Source organism: Amborella trichopoda, chromosome 13 (genome assembly GCF_054954075.1).
Source record: "Amborella trichopoda isolate Santa Cruz 75 chromosome 13, AtrichopodaSantaCruz75HAP2 v2.0, whole genome shotgun sequence".
Taxonomy (NCBI): Eukaryota; Viridiplantae; Streptophyta; class Magnoliopsida; order Amborellales; family Amborellaceae; genus Amborella; species Amborella trichopoda.
Genome location: NC_142348.1, coordinates 602,038 through 619,329, shown reverse-complemented (window position 1 = coordinate 619,329; position 17,292 = coordinate 602,038). Strand labels below are relative to the sequence as shown.

The window sequence follows — 17,292 nt, the reverse complement described above, 5'->3', positions numbered from 1 at the left end:
CGATTCGGGCCAATACCAATTCAGGAGGGAATTGGCCTGATCAGCTTTCCTTCCTTTTTTACGGATTGGTTATATTTGAAACTTTGGTCTAAACAATGAAGAATGGATGCATAATTAAAAGAAATCTTTCTAAAAAAAATATGAAGAAATGATGCATATATGGCGTTAGCTGGGGTGAAACTCGTGTTGACATGAACATTTGCAAAATGTCTTTGATTTACCATTTGAATATATTCAAGGGAAAAGAAAAGAAACCATTCAAAATACAAATAATTCCTTGATAATTGAACAATTTACTCTTTTCAAATATTTCATATCGCGTCGTGTTTTTCTATGGTTAGTTTAACTAAAAAATTTGGGTTCTGTGGTTAGTTTAATTAAAAAAAAATTTGGTAAAACTTTTAAAACGGTCGATATCTTATGTGGGTTTTGATAAATTTTTAAAAATGGTTCATTTTATAGGTATCACAAAAAAAAAAAGAAAAAAAAAGAAAAGAAGAGATTTTGAGGTCCCAAGATCTGAATCAAGCAGGCCTTCAAATGGAAGGCAGGCCTTCAAATGGAAGGTCTAGCGGCTAGAGTCAGTTCTGGTGTGCGCATTCATTTAGAGCATATGCAGTTCTCCAAATCTTACGGTCATTTCTGGAGTTATTGGTGCTAAATAAAAGATAATCACAAAGTTTTTGGGACAATCAAATCTCTAAACCCGTAGATCTCCCGTTGGAGTACGCCTACAGTTTGCTATGTGGGCGCCACTAAACTCTTTTCATTGAATAGAGTTCACAAATGTTACTATTGTAAGTGACTCGCATGAACTAAATAAGAGAAACACATTACTTTCCCCTTATTTACGTACTATTCTAACTCAAAATTATGTTTATTTTGATGGGCATCTTGAAATTAAATCAAAACAGAAAAACAAAATGCTTAATTGTTGATATCTTTAAGTGCCTTCTCACAAATTTCCTATTTCAAGGGATTTTGTTCTTTTTTCAAATAGCCCATTTCTTTTCATCGAATTTTAAAGTTCCAATGGGGTATGGGTCCGGACTAGACCTGGACCTGACTCCAAAAAAAAAAAAAAAAAAAAAAAATATTAAGTTAAATATATCCATGTATTATTTATATATTATAATAAAAATATACAATTGTTTTTAATTAAATATTATTAAACTATTATATATGAAATATTATTTAAATAATAACATTAGACCCAAACCCGACTCGTTGGGTCTAATTTTTGGACCCATAGCTGGACCCGGGACATGTCCGGTTGTCTGGTTTGGGTGCATTGCCACCCCTACTTCTAAGTGGTTTTGATAAGTTCTTTTGATCCGCTAAGTGAGAGAGAGGAGAGTAGAGCAATGTTCAAAAAAAAGAAAAAAAAAAATAAGAAAAAAAAAGAAAGAAAAACAGAAAAAGAAAAGAGAGAGAGAGAGAGAGAGTAGAGCAAGATGGAAAGCAAAGGAGTAGCTACCCTAGTTCTACGAAATTTAGGAAGGGTATATATGCGAATTAACTAAATGGAATATAAAAATGGAATATCAGAAAAAATAAAGTAAAGGGATATTTTGCAGGGTATTAGGATATGGAGATATGATGAGACTTTGAACGTGAGCCAATCATCCTGTCTATCATCCACGTAAAATAGCAGACGAATTACAAAACAACTCCCACATCAGAGAGCAAAGCAGAAGCAATGGCGCTGAGATTGTGGGCGTCTTCAACTGCCAATGCACTAAGAATTTCCTGTGGCACCAACTCCACTGCCTTTTATCTCTCTAGAAGTTTCTCATCTGGTACTCTCTCTCTCTCTCTCTGGCCTTCTCTCTCTCTCTCTCTCTCTGGCCTTTCCTTTTGAATTTTGATTGAGCGAATTCATAGAGTTCGGTTTATTCCCTCTCTCTCTCTAGGGGACTCTGAACTTGGATATTGTGCACATGGGAAGGTTCATGCGAAGTGCTTGTTTTAATTTTCTCCATTTTAAAAAACTATTCTACTATATTTATGATATTATATTTCTCATCGTTTCAATTGGTTGTTGCTATTTAGACTTATCATAGTACTTACCTTTTCTTCATATATATTTTTTTCCTTTTGCAATTTTCTTCCCCCCCTTGATTGCTAATTTGCAATTAATTTTGCATTTATAGTTAGATTGGTTTATTTTATAACGCTCTTGCATTAGTAATGAAATTGAAAGTAAATTAGTCATTAAATCTTTTCTCTGTTACTAGACATGATTTAAGTGCTTGATCCAATTTCAAGCAAATGAACTTTTGAGATTTGTAAATGTAATTGCACTGGTTTACCATTTTTGCATCATAGCTCAGATTTAGTTCTTTCCTGCTTAAATGGCCCTGCTTCTGTTATCTCATTTCTTCCTCAATTACTTTCCTATGAAGCATGAATGGTTTTTCTCACTGGTATTTTCCTGCATTATTCAGAAGTTATTTCAGCACAATATGTAAAAATTTGTGCTTGTTGTGCTTCTTTGATTCATATTTTTTAGGTCATTTTTGGTGATGTAATATAGTTTGTTTTATATTGTTGTTCTTTTCTCTTAATGTTTCTACAGTTTTAGATGGGTTGAAATACTCTGAATCACATGAGTGGGTAAAGCATGAAGGACCGGTTGCTACAATCGGCATAACTGATCATGCTCAGGTTTTGTTTCTCTTTATTTGTTCCTAATCTCAATGTGTCAGAGAGATAAAGAGAGTTTATTGACTCCTAATTTCAAATATGAGAGAGAGAGAGAGAGAGAGAGAGAGAGAGAGAGAGAGAGAGAGAGAGAGAGAGAGAGAGAGAGATTTATCAAATAGTTGTCAAATGGCGTTTTATTTACATCGTGATTTTGTTGCAGGACCATCTTGGAGAGGTTGTGTTTGTGGACCTTCCGGAAACCGGCGTCTCTGTGTCAAAAGGGGGTGGCTTTGGAGCAGTTGAGAGTGTGAAAGCAACGAGTGATGTGAATTCACCCATTTCGGGAGAAGTTGTTGAGGTCAACACAAAGCTAAGTGGAGCTCCTGGTTTGGTAAATTCTCCCCTACTCACCCAATTTAAGTTCCCCTTCTCGCCATAAGTTAGTTGAATATTGCAGTTAGCCTTTCTTATTATCTTGCTGTCTGAAATCTTTGGGGGCTTTTCTTGGGATATTCCATTTTCGTTCAAAAGTTCTCGTTTCTTATTTGGTTGAATTGTGCAGGGTTTCTTTTGTTTGAACTATGTTACTTGGACCACCTTTAACTGCAAGTTATCTGCAATTTGAAGGGACTCATACATCTTTAAAATACTCTCATCGCTTCTATTACTGACCTCATTTCTTAAACTGGAAACTAGAGCTATCTAATATTGGTAGATGGATTTCTTGGATGGTTATAGTCCTCAACTTAGAAGCATCTTTCACTCGGTCTTGCTCTGTTCAGTTAATTTTTGTCTTTAATTTTGATAACTTGTACCATGTGGTATCCATTTGCAGGTCTTAGCAATCCTTGGTTCTGTATCTTTTTTTGATGGACTTGCATTAGGCTTTTCTATTTTACTTTTTCTACACAAGTATTCCCAAATTGTGGTTTGTGCTTATATATAATTAACATAAAATAGATTGAAATCTGAAGCTGTCACATATATGATGTCCTTGGAGTCCTAAGATATTTGGGGGGCTGCAAGAGCTTTTTTTTTTTTGAACCGTAACGGGGGGCTGCAAGAGCATTACATGAATCAAATTGATAAGGGGGGAAGGAAAAAAAAAAGAAAACAAAGAAGTATTGCATGATTCCATAATCTTGTAAAACTAACGGAGTAAGACTTCCAAGTTGAGATACACAGCACAAATCCATCAGATCTTCTTGTTACTTAAGGCACATTTGGTACCTGTGAAAATACTTTCTTCATGTGATTAGGTGTGATAATTTTTTCACACCAATTGGTTCTAGTGCATTTTTTCACTTTTAAGTTTGCTTTGTTCGAACTTGTTCTGGATTCAGTCTCTTTTTTATAATTTGCTTATATTACGTTTCAATTATTTGACCTAGTAAGATCATAATAATATAGTAAAATGCAAATGGATGCCACTGATGCTGGAATGGAGCAAATGGATGGGTGATAGGTTATTCGATTCTGGACCATGTGTAGACCATGATGTGCTTTGATAAATTGACTTCTGTTTTCATTCCCAAAATATTGGGCTTGGCTATAGCATAATGAGAAAGAGAATGGATATGTTTACAGTTGGATAATTAGTGTAGTATGTAAACTGTTAATGCTTATGGGGACTACAACTTATTTGGAGTACTCTGGCTTGCCTCCTCTGCTCCTTGTTTCGCTCCTTTTCCCTTTCTATCTCTAGATCAACTCGAGCCCGTATGAAGAGGGATGGATGATAAAAGTGAAGCCAAGCAACCCATCAGAGCTCGAGTCTTTGATGGGCTCTAAAGAGTACACAAAGTTCTGTGAGGACGAGAATGCCGCTCACTAAGGAATACTCGAGGTTCTGAATTCATGTATATGGATACTAGCAGTCGACTTTTCTTTTGGTTGTCATGTTTGTGTCATGTTTGTCAATAACCGGTCAAGTGTGATACCGACTCTCTCCCTCCATGTTCAAAATTTGTTATCAAAGGTCAATATAATCGTATCTGGGTTGCATATCTCAGCATTTGCATTATCTTGTACCTCATTAATTCCGAAGCTCATGAATGTATACATTTTCTACAAAACGATTACATTGTATGCTTAAATTTTTGAATTTCACATGGGGCCACCAGATACATGCTATGTATTCATTAATGGCCTCAATGGTTCTGATGATATAATCGACTTAAGATAATGCCCTTAGTGATGCGTGCTTGTCTCCCCCCTAATTGTGTGTATCCTAGGCTTTTTGACTAGTCTGGGGGAGTTCATGGATGAATCATTCTTTAGGCTTTATGAGTCTATGTCACAAGGACATAGGTGTTCACAGGTTTTGGCTTGTATCATTACACCATGGACATGATACTCCTGATGCCTTTGAAATTTTAGACACCAATTAACCTTTCATATTGAAATCTTCTTGAAAAATACCTTTGTCACCAAAATGTGCACCTTTCCCCTTATGTAGACCTTTTGTTTTCACCAAGTAAAGACATCATTGAAGTCGTCATCATTATTATCACAAATGATGTATGGATTTGTGTGTGAAATGCCAATTTTAGGGATGGCGTTTCGGACACTTTTACTCATACCGAACACGTACGCACGTATAGTCTTTGTAGCAACGAATATTGAACTCACTGTATCTCTCTCTCTGATTAACTGTTTTTGTGTGTTATTGTTTACTATAGATTAGGAGCATGCTTCCATAACATGGATCCATCTTAATAGGTCCACTTTTTTAGCAATGAGATGATTTTAAGAACCAGGCCTTCCACTACTAGTTTATGTTTAGGCCTTGGTGAATGAATGAAAATACCCTGCTCAAGAATTTGCATGGAATTTAGTGTCTATATTCTTGGTGTGTATTAATATAGTTCACACTTCACAGTGTGGGATACATGGTGAACCCATAAAAGAGCAAAACAAATCGGGAAGTGATAGAAAAACAAAACAATGTGTATATTTTCAAGAGCTCTCTGCGTTTTAGGTATTACATTTTCAAGAACAGATACTTTATTAGTAATGACTAGAAAACAGCCATTTTTATTGACCTTGAACATATTTCAAGAGAAGGGTGGACAATTTGCACTATGGCGACCTCCGTATTTTCTGGATTCTAGCAAGACAATTGTCCTTGGGTCGAGGATGTGGAAGATAATTCACTGCACAATCGGGATTAACACGCTCAAGCCTGCAAATTTCGATGAAAAATTATTAGAGAGAGAGAGAGAGAGAGAGAGATTTGCTTGTGGTGTACATGTAAATTTGAAACAAAATAGAATGTACCACGTATACACATCCATGGGAGCACATTGTACATTTACTCCCTCGGTCAACAGAACCAGTTATGAGAATTGAGCTCCAAATCACCTAGATCTGACTGTCCTAATATGGGACAGTCTCTGTTTAAGACACATTATTTTATCAGGGCACAAATGGATTCGAAGTTCTTTTTTTTTATACCTTTTTTGGTGGTCACTAGATGGACTTATACATCTCTAAATTTGGGGTCCTAAAAATACTTCTAAATATGTTTTTATCGGATAGAGTAAATGTAGTTTATGCTTCTTTGGGAACATAATTTTTTCCTTTTAGGTGTTTTTTTTTTGGTGAAACTTCTGTAGAACCACATGATCTTTTGGCTCACAAAAAAAATATGGATTATTTAATTTTAATTTTACTTTATGATGGGAGCAAAATTTTATCCCTGCATTTGTTGGTCAATTGAGTTTTACTCTTTGGAGACTCCCTACGACCCCAAAGGACCAAAAACAGGAAAAATTTGTTCGAGGACAAAATTCTGAAATTCTGGCAAATCTTTTGAGGAAATGACAATCCAAATAGTGTTCAAGGACTAGGCTGAGTAACTCGGTCTCGGCCTGTGCCCGATGTGAGATCAAAGACTTGCCTTTGTTTAAAATTATTTAGAAGTCCTAATTTTTGTTATTACATGCTTCAATTTTTATCACACGGTTTTTATCATGATTTGGGAACTTTTGTTATTACATGCTTCAATTTTTTTTTTTTTATGTCTCTGAATATTTCAAGGTATGAATCAAAATTTATAATCATCTATCTTTTATATAGACTCTTAATGATTTCTATTACTTATTTCACTTTTTGCTGATTTTTAATTATTTTTAACAAATTTGTTAGATTGCTCCTACGATTGGTCATTTCTACTGGAGCTGCCTAGAGATAAATTATGCCCAAAATTATTTTTTATTAGTTTAAATTTTTTTTGTTTAGAGGTTATTTGTGTGACTCTCTCGCGGTTAAAGAAGAGGAAGTCTTACTGATAATCGAGTAGAAAATAGTGGAGGAAAACAGAGATCTCTAGCTTGGCAAGATCATTTCCAGGGCACAACCTGCTTCCTGCACTGAAGGGAATGAAACTCCCTGCCTTTGGAGTATAATCCTACAAAAAATTTAATTAGAAACAATTATTCATACAAACAAATAATGGGGATTATATGCTATAAGACTATTTATCTTTGAGACAAGGAGGTCACAATTAGTAATATCTATTATATATCAACTTGGATTTCGGGATATGACACAAAGTTTGAGAAATTTTTTTTGAACTTTTAGTCATTGGCGCACACACAAACAGCCGATTTGAAATCTGACAGACAAAAGTAATTTTGACCTTCTTGTATTAAAAGTAAATGATCTCTTTATATATTTTGCCATATAAAAGTGTAAGTAATACATCTCCCGCTTTAGAGAGAGAGAGAGTGTGTGTAAGGGAGAGATGCTTACGTCCCATCTACTTGGATTAAAAGTCCCGGGCTCATGGTAGACCTTTGGATCCATGTGAACATTTCTTAACCACACTTGGGTTTTCCAGCCCTTGGGCACAATATAACCTGGAAAGAGTAAGGGCTTCATCATTTTCTCATATAACTTCTATAATTTAAACCCATAATTGGGGATTCCCGCTTCTATAGGAGCATTTCCTAAGGTAAAAAAAGCCAACGTAAAAGTGATATTAGGACCCCAATTTTAGGGATGTAACCCCCTGAACCTAGAGACCAATTTTTGAAATTACTTTAAAAAAGTACAAATCAATGTAATCACACATGTTATGGGCCTGTAAAAACAATGTCCCTGTCCAATGATTGAACATGGACAATCCAATTTTTAGAGAGCAAAGATCCTAGTGTTGATAGAAACTCAAAATCCATTTTCTTTTTTAAAACAATCACCTGGTGATTCTTAGATTGATCTCAGAATTTCAGATAGAAAAAACTCTCCCATGTAGATAGATCATCCGTTTTTTCATACATTTTTTATAAGGTTGACCTTTCTAAAATTGTGAAAGCCAGAAGAACAAATAGAGAAAGTCATTTAAGAAATAAATGGAATAGATTTAAAACATGTAGTTTGACCTGTCTATGAGTCTTTATACTCAAATAATTTATGTGTTCTAGAAATGACATTGTAGTCTCTTGATTAGATGGTCGACAATGACTTCAAAAAAAGTTAAAAACTAAGGCCGAAATTAATGTGTAGTAGTATTGTATGATTATTAGACACCTACAAGATGAGCTCATACTTTTGTCCTACTCATAGACGGTTTAATTAGGCACCTACAAGATGAGATACCGTGATGTATGTTGTTTGCAAACAGTATAGTTTTGATCGATAAGACCCGAAACAATGTCAACATAAAGGTAGAACTTTGGAAGGATGCTCTAAAATCTAAATGTTTTAAAAATAGCTGAACTTTGGAGGGATAGACCCAAAATGACATGGTTGAAAGTTTTGAGAAAAAATATGGGGACTTATGGCCTCACTAAGGGTAAGGCCCTTGATAAAGCATAATGATAGACCATGATTCGTGCAGCCAACCTTAATTAGTTGAAAACAAGTTATGATGATGATAATTATTGTGTGATTATTGCTAGCCGTTTGGACAAAAATTGACAATATTGGTCCCTAGACACTTGAGAACAAATGTATCAAACCCAATAGAAATCTTGCCCATGAAAATAAATGGAAAGTAAAAAAAGGAAATAAAACTGACCGTTGATCATAACATCGTTGACGGCTTGTCGGAAGACCACAAAGGAGATATTCACCACTCGTAGGGTCTCATCAATCACCTGCAGCATGCCAAAGCTCATCTTAATGGAAAATTAGATAAGAGGAAAAGGAAAAAGTTTATATAAGGTTGCAACCTTAAAATATAGAATTAAAGATGCACCTAAAAAGTCTATCGGAAAGAGGTTGTTTTAAACCCTCTAATTGATCATCTCAACATTGAGATATATGAATATGAAAAAAAACAGAAAAACAAAAAGATTTTGAGTCCCAGAAATAGTGCATCTTGCAACATATTATCTAGACCGTCGATTTTTAAGATTTTCATATGTTTATAAATCCAATTGGTTTTAACCATTTTTAGAGTTTTAAATTTTATAATTAGATATGAAAATATGCAAATAGATTTTAAGATAATCCTAAGAATGCTTTACACCAAAATTACATGTTACGATAAAATTTGGAGGTGTGCCTTAATTGGAATGTTTAAGGTTGTAACCTTATCGAAACCACACCCAAAGAAAAAAGCAAAATTCATAAGTTTTGTTTTTGATGAGTAGAAAGCATGGTCATTTTGACTAATAAAAAGATATTAGATATTATCACTTAAAAAAGAAATCACAATGCATTTTGTTTTAGTAGTGCAAGGGAAAGGGTGAACAAGCAGAATTCCCATGAGTCTCTACACTTATAATTTATGTATTTGTGGAGTGACAATTAATTGATCTGATCGAGTATTTTTTATTTGTTATGTTGAAAAGCAAAACATGCACAAATTCTGATTTATTTTGTCAATTACTTTAGAAGCTTGGAATTCGGATAGATTTGAACTAGGATTGAATTTCGAAAACTAAAAAAAAATACTAGGCTCTAAAAAATTTGACGTAGTGTTTTATTCATTTAAAATTAGAACAATGGCGTCTTTTTCTTTAAAGACAAGATGAAACTTTTAGCAATGAGGATTGAGTACAAATTGGTTGCAAAACAACTAACCTTTGATAGATAGACCATCTCTCTAGTCTCTTGCAGGCTCAAGCCCTTTTGGTTTGGTGGCCTCCTCCTCAATATCTCTTCTTGCTCCTCCTAAACAAAACCACCTTCTCATTATTCATAAGGTTGACATTAAGGGTGGCAATAGGCCGGCCGGCCTTGCCAGGCCCATTGCCGGCCCTAGTTGATAATGTTGGGCCGAACCGACCACGGTCCAGGTTGAGCTGGAGCCGATGATCTAGGTCTGGGCCCGATCCTGATCTTTATACAATATAACATATTATATTTCGAACTTAGACTCAAGACTCATTTGGTTGGGTCTGGTTGCAGGTCCAATCAAGCTGAAAACAACCGAACTCCTTATTATTCCGAAGATTTATGAAAGACGAGAGGAGTGCACCATCTTACCTTGGCTTTTTGAAAGGCGAGAGGATTTTGTTGAAGCAAAAGGGTTGCCCACATTGTGATATGGCCTGAAGATTCATGGCCAGCATTCAAATACATGATGAGGGTGTCTATGATCTCATCGTCCGCCAGATGCCGTCCGTTTTCGTCTTGGACGTCCATTAGAGAATCCAACATGTCTTTTCGTAATGTAGAAGATTCGTGACCTCTGCTTCTCCTTACCTCTTTCCTTTCATCAATGGTCCGTTGCATTACGGCCACTAACGTTTTCCTAGCCTGAAAACTCATTTGTGAGGAACTTCTTCTACTCTACTCTACTCACTTTGTGTGCTACATTCAAGTATGAAGGCTTGACCGTCTGATCGGTTTAAAAAGTGTTAAAAAAAATGTAATCGAAAACTAGTGAGGTATTTTTAAACCTTTTCAAAAAAAAAAAAGATGGAAAAATGTTAAAGTAAGTATTCTTTGCACGAACAATTTTCGATCTTTGCCAAAATGATAAAAAAAACATTAAAAAACACATTACAAACAAATCTTTTATTTTTTGAGATTTTATATAAAGTTTTTTTATTTATTTATTTATTTTTTTAAATACCTTGTCGAACAACCAAAATTGATCGGCTGGTTCGAGTTTGTGAACACTTATATGAAAAATAACATAGCAGGTTCCTAGAAATTATATTTTTAAAATAACAGCTTCCGCCTGATTTTAGTTACGTCACTTACCACGTTGTAAGGTTTAAAAAATAAACTGTTATGGACTTTGTGAGGGAAAATGTCACATTAAGCCATCTAATTTTGTATTTGATGGCAATTGTGACCTTATTGTATTAAAAGTAAAAAGTAAATAATGCTATTTTTTTCTTTAATAAAATATACAATTAGTTAAAAAATGTCATAACCATTTATAGTTGTCGGATGTGCAGTGAGAGAAAGAGATGCAGACCTTGAGCGCGTAATAGTAAGCGAATCCAGGGAAATTGATGGCCATGGCTCTTATCCCTTTGTTCAGTGCTGTGTAAACTTTCTCCAGTGCCACCATCGTCGTCTCCCCCTCTAAGCTGAGGAAAATATGCATTATTATCCTGAATGTCAACCTCCTTAACTCTGTCAAGAACTCGATCTCACCCAACTGTGCCCAGCTCTCTAGACTCGAAATCACCGAAGCTTCGATAAATTTCAAGTAATTCGAGAGCATTTCGTGCCCATTCACAGGAGCTGCAGTGACCTTTCGGAGCCATCGGTGCTCCTCAGGAGTAATTAAGAGAAATGATTTCTTTCCTATCAGTTCTTCAGTTGCCTTCGGCCAACCGGGAACAAAATTAGAGTCATCCATTAGTACTTGCTTGCAAGTTTCAGGGATGGTGACCAGGATCGTCGGGCTTCCAAACATAAATGCGCGATAAATTCCAGTGCGACCGAATCTGTGGCCAAAAGGAATTCATCTGTTTTCGTTAGAACTGAGGCATATAATTGCAAATTTTTGATAAAAAAAATCAGTTTATACCATTGCTTCGAACTGCCTCTCTCTCTTCGTTAGAACTGAGGCATATAATTGCAAATTTTTGATAAAAAAATCAGTTCATACCATTTCTTCGAACTGCCTTTCTCTCTTGCTGCCTAAATTTTGTGAAAATTATCCCACACGCGCACACACATGCACTGGTAACATACTCACTATGTAACAAACTGTAAATAGTCCAAGAAGAATTGGATAGCCCTGTAGAACTATGCTCACTAAGAACATGGATGTATATACTCACTGGGTAGCATACCGTAACAATGTTCCTTAGTAGTATGCATCAATTGTCAAGCAGGTAATGGATGGTGGAGATGAGATTATGGCCATTTGAAGGATCTGTACGTTTACCATGGTGATGGGCTTCCTCTAAGTCTAAACTCTACTGTTGTTTTAAGATTCACTGCGTAACATACTGTAACAATATGTTGACATTTTATGTTAGCATGGCCTGCATTTTTTATTTATTTTTACCGATTAATTTGAATTTTTTAACTTAATTATCAAACTCAATTCCAATAACCCATGATTGGTAAAATAATTATTCAAATTTTTAGGGTTAATTAATGACTTTTTGAAGACTTATTTTAGTTGAATGTCACCTGTTTCACCCCTTAATTGGTGTTTGTGTATTTCTTTTGAAAAATATTAAATCCCTTTTCTAGTTCGGACATTACGAATGTACATATACATCCACATTTTAGATGTCACTAAAATGTGAAACATTTTAGATGCCACTTGGTATGGACATTTTTAAATGAGCTGTGGCGCATATAATTTTCCTACACACAATAATGCTGTGAATTTGATCGTGATATTAATGGAGGCTCGCTCCAAGCATTCTACTCGATCTTGAACAATTGTGGGTATGGGAAAAGATATAAATTATGCTAACTCAAAGTTCTAAGAATTTTTTTTTTCTCGAATGGTGTAGGGTATTATTGAAAGTAGTATTGTCGAGCTTCATGATGATATCTTTGACTCATTCTCACCAAAATGGTAGAGGTTCAAATCGCTACTGACTTTACCACTTGTTTAGAAAAAGAGCGATCCCTGGCTTAATTGGTTAGAGCTTTGATTTACAAAGCTATGTCTTAGGCTCAATTCCTTTACAAAGCTACGTCTTAGGCTCAATTCCTACCGAGGGTGGGAGCCTTTTGCCCATCGACTCACCCACAAACACAGAAAAAGAAAAAAGAGTTTTAAACTAGGATAATATCTTTTATTTGAAAAATTCGATGAATAAGAATAATATATTTTATTTGAAAAATTCGATGAATAAGAATGATCTTTAAAGTGGTATTCTTTTGAATATTTATTTCAAATAAAGTGGTCTGAAAATAAGACAAAGGGTCCCCCAAAACTTAGCAGACATTTTGAAATAAAGCTTAACATTAAAAAAAGGGAAAGAAATAAAGCAACAAATCGGTACTGGGAAATACGATACGTACGCATCAAGGTAGGCAAATATTTCTTAAGAACAATTTTTTGTTTTTTCTCATCTAAATTTACTAGCACCCTCTGCTTCTCATTTTTTATTTTATTTTTAATTTTTTCTTCCTAGAAAAAAAGAGATAATATCCAGGACATCTTCCCTTGTTCCCGATGAAGGGTATTTAGGTCATTTGTAAAATAATATTCTCTTGGAGTATGATGGTACATTATTTATTTCATGAAGCATGTCTCTGTGGAATTGCAGGAGTTTCCCATTCATAAGTTAGAGAGAGAGAGAGAGAGTACCTTGTGGATGTGATTGTTTAGAGAGAGAGAGAGAGAGAGATGAATCTTATGGGGGGGAGGAGAGAGAGAGAGAGAGAGAGAGAGAGAGGGTTTTGCATACCCACCTCTTAACAAAGCTTGATAGGAAGGAATCAGGATTCCCAGACTTGAAAGCTCTCAAGAAATGGAACATATTTCCCATTAGAGGCCACCCCATGTCTCCAGGTGGAAGGAGAAACCGCCTTTCCCCAACTTTCCATTCACAAAACCACCCATTCACCTTCCTCAACAGCTGAAACAGAGCCCCAAAACCGCTCAGCAGAACCAGCGAAACGGCCATGAAAACCTCAACCCCCATCTCTCTCTAGAAAAACCCTAATACCCACAAGAAAGGTTTGTGTTTAAGACAAATGTAGGGTCGGGACTCTTTATAAATGCAGAAGTCCTCCCGTGCGCTGTCTATGAATAGGAACTTCTTTGGCCAATTTTAGGGGGTGGAAGTCGAGAGTAATTTAGAGAGAGAAAGAGAGGGATTATGCCGGCAGGAGTTGAGTGGGTTTGTCGTGTTGGGTGTTGGTTGATTCTCTGCGAGAATATGCAGGGAGATGGACAGACCTTAAATGTAATGCTTGTAATTGCATGGCCATGACACTCACTTCTTGTCTCTCTCCTGTCTAGAGAGAGAAAGTGGGGGGTTTTAGAATAGAGCGCAGCTCTTTGTTTGTATATGCTTGGACCAGGGTTGGGGCCAAAAGATTAGTTGGAGCTTTTACTTTTAAGCTTAGCCTTACATTTGTCTCGGCTCTCAGTGATGAGTTGTTAAGGGTTTCTCTCTCTCTCTCTCTCTCTTTTGTCTTTCTCTCTGGCTCACTTTGACTCTCATCAGCTTTTTTTTTTTATTTTCCTCCTAAAAGAAAATAAAAAGTACAAGTCGCAATGGATCGGTATATATAAATATATATTTATTGGATGCGGTTTCTATATGGTTCCAACCTTAAACAACTGCACCTTATATATATATATATCTTAGGCGCGGTTTTTATAAGGTTACAATTTTAAACAAGTATACCTTAAATTTTTATTATAACATCTAATTTTGTTATAAACAATTCTTAGCATTATCTTAAAATCTATTTTTATACCTAATTAGAAAATTTTAAATTCTGTAAATAGTTAAAATCAACTAGATCTATAAATATATAAGAATCTTAAAAATAAACGGTCTAGATAATGTGTTGCAAGATGCACTATTTAAATATATAAAAGTTTTCGGAAAGTATAGAATGAAATCATTTATAAGGTAGTCACATTAATCTTGATCATTCGATGTGAAATTGGATTGTTGCAAGTATTCTATTGACGAAGCTCAAATTTCAAATTTTTTTTTTTTTCAAACTTTGACACCTCTAAACTATCAAACATCACATCAAATAGTTATAAAGAATTGTGGACCACCTTGTATCAAAGATTAAAAGTCTCGTTGTTGTATATACTCTCATAAGTTTTATATTTTCCTTCACTTTTTCACTCCTTTCTAAACCCTATTTCTATTTCTCTTCACTCTCTCTTTTCTAAACCCTATTTCTCTTTCCCAACAAAAGTCCTTTTTCTATTCTCTCTTCCCTTGCAAAAGCCCCACTTTCTCACTCTTTTCTAAACCCCTATTTTTCTTTCTCAGCAAAAGTCCTATTTCTATTCTCTCTCTTCCCTTGCAAAAGCCCCACTCTCTCTCTCTAAAATGTGATTGCTATAGCCCAACTCTCTCTCCCCCCTTTATTTCTCTTCCTATGCGAAACCATGTTTCTCTTCCAAGTAGGATTTTTTATCAACAAAAATGACAAGTTTTTATTGGATTTTAGTGCTTTTTTTTTTATGCATCTTGATGTTCGATGGAAGATCAGAAAAATGACAAGTTATAATTTGATTTTCATGCATTCTTTTTTTGCATCTTGATGCCTGATGGAAGATCATCAAATCATTTTTTGCATCTTGATGCTCGATGGAAGATCATCAAATCTTTTTTGCATCTTGATGGAAGATAAGCAAAACTAGCAAGTTTTTGTTTGCATTCAGTGCATTATTTCTGTCGATCTTGATACTAGGTGGAAAATCAGCAAAAGTGGCAAGTTTTTGTTTGATTTTCGTGCTTTTTATTTTTGCATCTTGATGCTCGGCACAAGATAAGAAAAACTGGCAAGTTTTTATTTGATTTTCGTGCATTTATTTTTTTGCATTTTAATGCGGGTTTTTTTAGAAAGCTTCTCTCCATGAAAGAAGCTTCCTAAAGCATTAACAAAATTTGGGGGATCTTTTACATAATCATATAATAAAAAGGGGATCTGTGCATTTTTGTTCGGGATTCCACTTAAGATTGTGTACTTGATTAGTCACATGCGAAGTAGATGAATACAACTATAAATCGAGTGTGAGAAATAAAACAAACATAAAAATCACGCCACAACAATATACGATTTATGTGGTTCACCCTACATCCACAGCCTCGGCAAGTAGAAATCCATTATAACATCCACAACCTCGACAAGTAGAAATCCACTATTACAATGAAGAGTACATTTTTTTTGTTATAAGAGATAATACCTATATCTAAACATCGGTAAAAGATCATCACCGATATTCCCTTCTAAACTTGTTAGGACAACACCGCTGATTTATATATTCTTTTCCACGACAATACCACTATTGGAATGATAACATCAAGAGTAACCGAGAGACTCTCTCTCTAAAAGTGGAAACTTAACTAGCCCAAAACCCATGAGAATGTCGTCTCTCTCTCTTGGAGATACATTTCCATAACCCCCAAAGGGGTGACCCCAAAAACGATGAGTATTATGCTTTCATTGAGTCTCTTATATATATATATATATATATATATATATATATGAAAAAATGTTCCTAATGCTTATAGGTGAAAATAAGTAGTGATTTCGCCTACCCTCATCACCGTCCAAGTTTCATCGCGCGGTCATGATTGTCCGATAGTGTTTTATTTTTTATTTTTATAAATTAGAATGACCTGAAATTTAAAAAATATATGCCTATTACTGAGACGCATCTAATAAAAATATAAAAAAAATTATCCGTGAAAAATAATTGACCAAAATACCCCTAAAAATATTTTTGGGGGTATTTTAGTAAATTTTTATATGAAAAATACATTTTTTATATTTTTAGAAGATTCTTCTATTTTTATGAACACACGCTCCAAATTTCAGGTCATTCTAATTTATAGAAAAAAAATGAAAAATAAAATACTACCGGACAATCTTGACCGCGCATTGAACTTTGAACGGTGATGGGGGTAAGCGAAATCATTGTTCATTTTAGCCTATAGGCATTGCGTAGTTTTTTCATATATATATATCACTTTCTTGCTTCCCAATAAAATCTATTGTCTTTTTATCATAATACCCTTAATATTTAGAAGAAAATATGAGTATGGTGCTTTGGTTATCACCAAACCCAACAATCTTTACCTTGATAGCAAAATCATCATAATTGCCTTGGCGATCTTCATCAAATAAATTTCTTAATTTCTCCTCATTTGCCTCCGTTGTGGAATTTTCACAAACACTTTGCCTCTATATTTCTCCACCTCAAACCATGCACCCATCTAACTTTCCCATTCATCTTTTTCTTCTACAAGCCTTAGCGTCGTACATATCTTGTGCTTTGATACCAATTGCGAAACTGAGAATCTCAAATTTTGGCATTCCACCCAAAATCGTGCCTAAATGTGAAGTAGATGAATACAACTATAAATTGAGTGCGAGAAATAAAGCAAACATAAAAAGCACACCACCATAACACACGATTTACGTGTTTCATCCCAAAGGGCTACATCCACGACCTCGACAATTAGAAATCCACTATCACAATGAAGATTACAGTTTTGGGTTACAAGAGTTATACATCTCTTTAAACATCGGTAAAAAACCATCATCGATCTTCCTTTC

The 17,292-nt window shown here is 35.0% G+C and overlaps 2 protein-coding genes across 3 annotated transcripts; one reads left to right on the top strand and one right to left on the bottom strand.

Moving 5' to 3' along the window:
* The first annotated feature begins 1,675 nt into the window (after positions 1–1,675).
* LOC18437416 (glycine cleavage system H protein, mitochondrial) lies at positions 1,676–4,721 on the top strand. The gene is made up of 4 exons (XM_006847626.4): positions 1,676–1,799; positions 2,579–2,667; positions 2,867–3,037; positions 4,352–4,721. The coding sequence occupies exons 1-4, from the start codon at positions 1,700–1,702 to the stop codon at positions 4,478–4,480; spliced, it is 489 nt and encodes a 162-aa protein (XP_006847689.1). The 5' UTR covers positions 1,676–1,699; the 3' UTR covers positions 4,481–4,721.
* A 746-nt stretch (positions 4,722–5,467) lies between these two features.
* LOC18437415 (ent-kaurenoic acid oxidase 2) lies at positions 5,468–14,131 on the bottom strand. 2 transcript variants are annotated; one of them, XM_006847625.4, is made up of 8 exons: positions 13,444–14,131; positions 11,027–11,504; positions 10,084–10,356; positions 9,679–9,768; positions 8,669–8,747; positions 7,402–7,508; positions 6,936–7,057; positions 5,468–5,830 (listed from the first exon to the last, which is right to left on the bottom strand). In XM_006847625.4, the coding sequence occupies exons 1-8, from the start codon at positions 13,674–13,676 to the stop codon at positions 5,728–5,730; spliced, it is 1,485 nt and encodes a 494-aa protein (XP_006847688.1). In that variant the 5' UTR covers positions 13,677–14,131; the 3' UTR covers positions 5,468–5,727. The 2 variants fall into 2 exon arrangements, 1 of the variants encoding a protein (XP_006847688.1); XR_002281516.2 differs by lacking the exon at positions 7,402–7,508.
* Positions 14,132–17,292: the final 3,161 nt, after the last annotated feature.